We start from the raw sequence: 5,000 nt of genomic DNA, 5'->3' as shown, positions 1-5,000 counted from the left end.
CTAGCACTGGCAAAACCTTGCCCACACTCGCAAAACCCAATACATAGCGACCCGGCAAAACCCCGCCCACATTTGTAACACCGAACTCATAAACACTATGGCGAGGCCCCGCCTACATTTGTCTCCCTGTTAATAAACAACGGCGAAACCTAGTCACAATTGTAAATTCATAGCTAGTTGTACATAACAATGCCGGTGAAAACCCCATCCATGTGGCATAAACTAAAACACAACCGAGTCTGTGGAAAATAAAGAAAACCCACCTACATCTCAAAACATACCGAACATGATTAGCCCGTAGTGTTTTTACTTTTAAAGTACTCGAAGAAATCACAAAAGTCCTGGCCATTTTAGTCCAAACACTACCTTATTCGAATCTTATAGAATTCAGATATATATAGTGTTTCAGGATAGCAGTTTACATCGATCGTCGTAAGCCATTTCACATGGCTTTTGACCGAGAGCAAGCAATCCTTGATGCTCTTCGTTGCACTTTTTCTATCGCTAATTTGTCTTTAACTAAGTATGGAGACCATACAGAATGTGCGTATTCTAATATAGGTCTCAACAGTGACTTATAAAGCAAGGAGAAGATATCCTTGTTCTCCTAAGTGTACGCTTAAGTACGCCGAAGACTTTGTTCGTTTTGTTTTCTGTTATCGGCCACACGATCCGACCAGGATGACTCTCGACACATTAACGCCAGGGTCTTTTTATGAGTTGAAAGACTTTAACTCTGTGTTTGACAAATTGAAAGAGTGTGTACTTTTGTCTAATTTTCCAGAGAATTCAGGTCCGACTGTAGCGCTAGTGAGTCATTGACAAGATTCAATTGACAAGAGAGATCGTGATGTCATCAACAAACAGTTTAGCGGTACACGTACACGTAACATTTGTATAATTACTCTCAGTTGCTTCGGCTGCTGAGGTAAGGATACTAAAGCTTCGGATAAGTTACTGAGTTCTTGCATGTTGGCATGTGACCCTAGATTTAAAGTACCTTCAATGTACCTTTGCCAGTAACTGAATTTCGCTGCAAACGAGAGGCTTCGTAACGGGTTTGTAACAGGGTATATTCCATGTATGAGAAATTAAGACTGTTGATTTGCATATTGCGACACATATCGTCGATAATGCTAGATGTTTCTTGTTTTAGGCACAACAGCTCCAACGTGGCGAATATCAACATGTAAAGTACGCGTACTTCCAAACATTTTTTCATCAAATGCTGAATATTTCCCAAGTGTTGGCCTCATATTATGCTACGGATGACATGGACTGTGCCTTCAAATGTCTCGAGAAGATGTCATGTTTCTCCTTCAATTTTGCCACCTTAGCGGCAGACAGTAACTCTGGTCGACATTTGTGTGAACTCCTGGCGTCAGATAAGTACAATCACGCAAACAGTTTTGTACCAAGCAGAGACTTCCATCATTTTGCTATTTGGGTGGGTTTCTCAATTGATAGGTTTAAATCAAAAAATGGCTCAAAATGACTAAACGCTGTTGACCGGTCACTTTAAAAATGTCCTTTGTTGACTGTATCCTCTTTAGATAAAAAATAATAACTATATTACCATTCTCAGAATCTCCCAATAAGACTGAGTTATAGAAAGAACGATAACGTTGGCCGTGTAGAACTTATATTTGAACAGACTTAACTGATTAGAGTGTAATGTGAAGTGCTACGTTTCTACCCCATATGAACCATTGGAGCGTTAGCCCTACTGATGGAAATGGGCCCACACAAGGACAGAGAAATTCCCACCCTGGTCAGAGTTTTTCTCTGACGTCAGCTTTAGACATACATGCAGCTTGAAATAATTCCTCTTATCATCCGAACTAAGTTCGAGGTCTGTTTTGTAAATTACGCAGCTAGTTTTTTGTCGTAGGTTTCTGGTCCAAGCAAGAAGCGCGCGGATCCGGCATAAGCCAACGGGAAAAAAGCGAGGATCCATTACTTACATTATCGTATGGCCAGTAGGGCCCCGCGTGCGCTTTCATTGTAAGATCATCGCCGTATGAGGGCCGTACACGTTTGTGCGAGCAGGGCCAGAAAAAGCCGTAAGGCCCTGCTAGGAACATGTACTGCTCCGTGCAATGCGATTTTAGAGGATTTCGTCGCTTTTACAAATCGAAGTTATTTACAGCCAGGGAAGCAAATGCAAACAACATATTAGATAAACTGTCTGTGTAAATTTTTGTTAATTATTTTGCCCAAACTTCAAATTTTCAGTTCTCATAAATAGTTTAAAGAGCATATGATAAATGCTTATTGACTGAGTTTAGGTCGGGCCGGACAGGAAGATATTTGGCCTTCGGTCTTGGCGCGTCCAGCCCTGCCACTCAGTCAATAAGTACATAGTACGGACTTCTGAGGTAATAAAGCGCACAAGAAAGGAAACCAGTTGAAGTCAAGCAGAACCGTTTTACTGCAACAAATGATTGGCACGCGTAAGAACTTAAAAAATAAATAAAACAAACGTTATTGGCTTTTTGAAATAGTTGATTGCAATATTCAAACAGTTTCCCAAGTTTATGCAGTTCCCATAAACAACATGACAAATTTGCTAGAAAATGTTACATCAAGACTTTGTACTGTACAATCCGACCCACTAAATTAGCCAATCATAGCGCGCATACTATCTGAAAGATGAAATAAATTGCACATTTAGATTGTGTGCCGCCTTGACTTACTTCTCAGTTGAGTTCTTAGCCGGGCCACAAAACTAGTCGGTTTTTATTCCACAGACAGTTTGCAAGACTTAAGTTAAAAATATTCGTTCGAGATCCCACAAAATAACAATGTTTCGTAAGATTAATTGACATTAACGTTTGTCAACAATCGTTTTTGCTTTTAGAGCCCATGTGAAAGCCTTCCTTGTCACAATGGTAGAACATGTCGTCCGCTGTATGACACAAATTCATACGTGTGCCAGTGTGCTGAGGGAAACAATGGAACATTCTGTGAGAATGGTACTTAGTGTTTAATTTGTTGAACAAAGTTGAGGACGAAAGAATAAATGAAGTGAGATAGGGTGCATGAAAATAAAACTCATTTTAAAAGCGTTTACAAATTTGACAAGAGAACCCAAAACATCCTTACGGGGGGGGGGGGGGGGAACCATTTGCTCATCAGCGCCGAAACTTCCAGGTGACCTTTATTGTAAAAATATCCCATCCGAAAAGGTAAGGGCCTAGTTTTTCCTGGTTACCAGGGGCGGATCCAGGATTTTTCTTAGGAGGGCGGGGGGGGGGGGGGGGTGGGGGGCGACCTTTTTTTTTGCAGAATACTAGTTCTATACTAGCCTCAAATCATCTCAGCAACCTCACCCCCTGCAACCTCCCTCTAGATCCGCCCCTGGTTACGAATCTCTTCGGAGATGTTTTAGTAAAGAAATATTTATTTGTTTGTCAACGTAGAACCGAAATTCTTATAACAGTTTGACTCTCCCGAACACATATTTCCGCTGACTCAAGATAATCGTTGTGTGCCGCTGACTTGGACTACATTAAGGCAAATGTGTTTAATGCATTTCTTCCGTAAACGACTTAGTTGTGTGTCACCTGATTGTCAAACAAGTCACTTATACATATAGCTATGAGCATGGCCTTGCGATTGTTTCTCATACTGAAAAATCGAGGACCTTCTCGGGCTGCAGTCATCAATAAGTTGAGTAGAAATCCCGTATCAACCTTTTTCTGTGTGCCAATGTGCTTATGTGTGTGCGTAAACATTAAACATGAACCTGAATCGCTATTTTTATAACCTAATCCTCCTTTGTTCCTTTCCGTAGGATGGCAGAAGGTAAATGTAGACCCAGTGTGCTTTGGGGTGAAGAATGATTCATTCGGAATCTTCGAGATCCACGAGCCAGGAGACATTTATCGCTTGAAGCTGGTCCATCGCTCAGGCTATGTGAATTGCCTTTCCGACAAAGCCTCTAACACTAAGTGGGGCTGCGCTGGTGAAAACCTGAGCAAAAAATTAAATGTTCATATTACTGACGAAAAAGACACCCGTGTTTTTCCAGCAAACGTAAGCGGTTCACTGGTACTGGATGATTATTTTTTCTACACACTCCTTGGTTTCGATGAAAACTCTGCCGAGATTGTGTTTGATTCCACTCCTACTCCTTTGTCTGTCGTTGCTGGACAGAAGTTCAGGATATGGTATGGTGAAGACCTGGCAAATATGGGCGAGGATAACAACATGGGTAGATCCTGCATTGATGTGTACGCTTTTCGCCAGTGATGAAGTGAATGGAATCGGCGTCAGTTAAAGCGATGTGAAGGAAATTCAATTGAGCAAAATTAGGCGAAAGTAAATGAAGAAAAATGTAATGTAAGAATGGGACCTTGGAGATTCTTGTTCCGTACCATATGACAATGACCTTTAAGTAGTTTGTAGTCCCAGCCATCCACGTTGCTTTCAAGATAGCACTGTCTTCAATAGTAATATTAAAGGGAAAATGTGTGAAAAAAAACTCTATGACTTGTGCAGGCACAAAAAACAAAAATACGTGTTGTATTTCACAACATGTATATAATTTATCGGTTGTGTTTTTTCCTTTATAGGGTATCAATGGGAGTAGCTTTTACGGCTCACGGTTAAATAAACTGCCTTTTCATGGCTAACGGTTATAAAATTATATAACTCTTTTCCATCACGGTTAACTCATGTAGGAAACAAAAAAATGCATCCCTTGTGTTAGTTACTAGTAGGGTCTCAGTAAACATTGAATAGTTTAAGTCATTGGTTATCACAATGCGACTCGCGATTTTGTGTTGTTCACGCGTCATACCTTGCCCAGGCCTTGACTTGTCTTCCAGACCTTTTCATTGCGCGCTTAGATATAAAAAAGTCTTCCGCTTCCTTAACTCCAACGCTTTCATCTGAGTCACTTTTGTATTCCTCCACCTGGTTATTAGTAGAACCAGAAGGAGTCGGCGTGAGAATAAAAAGAGGAATGTCACTGTCTGATAAGAATGTTATAGACA

General features: G+C 40.8%; 2 protein-coding genes across 5 annotated transcripts in view; both read left to right on the top strand.

Annotated features, from left to right (window-relative positions):
* Window positions 1–4,701, top strand: part of LOC138057856 (uncharacterized) — a 32,303-nt gene extending 27,602 nt beyond the window's left edge. For both annotated transcript variants that reach the window (XM_068903769.1, XM_068903768.1), the window contains exons 3-5: window positions 1,157–1,447; window positions 2,861–2,975; window positions 3,797–4,701. In XM_068903769.1, the coding sequence (XP_068759870.1) occupies window positions 1,157–1,447; window positions 2,861–2,975; window positions 3,797–4,254 (864 nt within the window). In that variant the 3' untranslated portion in view covers window positions 4,255–4,701. The remainder of the gene's footprint in view (window positions 1–1,156; window positions 1,448–2,860; window positions 2,976–3,796) is intronic.
* LOC138057855 (uncharacterized) overlaps window positions 1–5,000 on the top strand; it is a 167,429-nt gene that overhangs the window by 91,864 nt on the left and 70,565 nt on the right. The gene's annotated exons all lie outside the window — the stretch shown is intronic.

Source organism: Montipora capricornis, chromosome 7, assembly GCF_036669925.1.
Source record: "Montipora capricornis isolate CH-2021 chromosome 7, ASM3666992v2, whole genome shotgun sequence".
NCBI classification, from domain to species: Eukaryota; Metazoa; Cnidaria; class Anthozoa; order Scleractinia; family Acroporidae; genus Montipora; species Montipora capricornis.
This window is presented reverse-complemented; position numbering and strand designations above follow the sequence as displayed.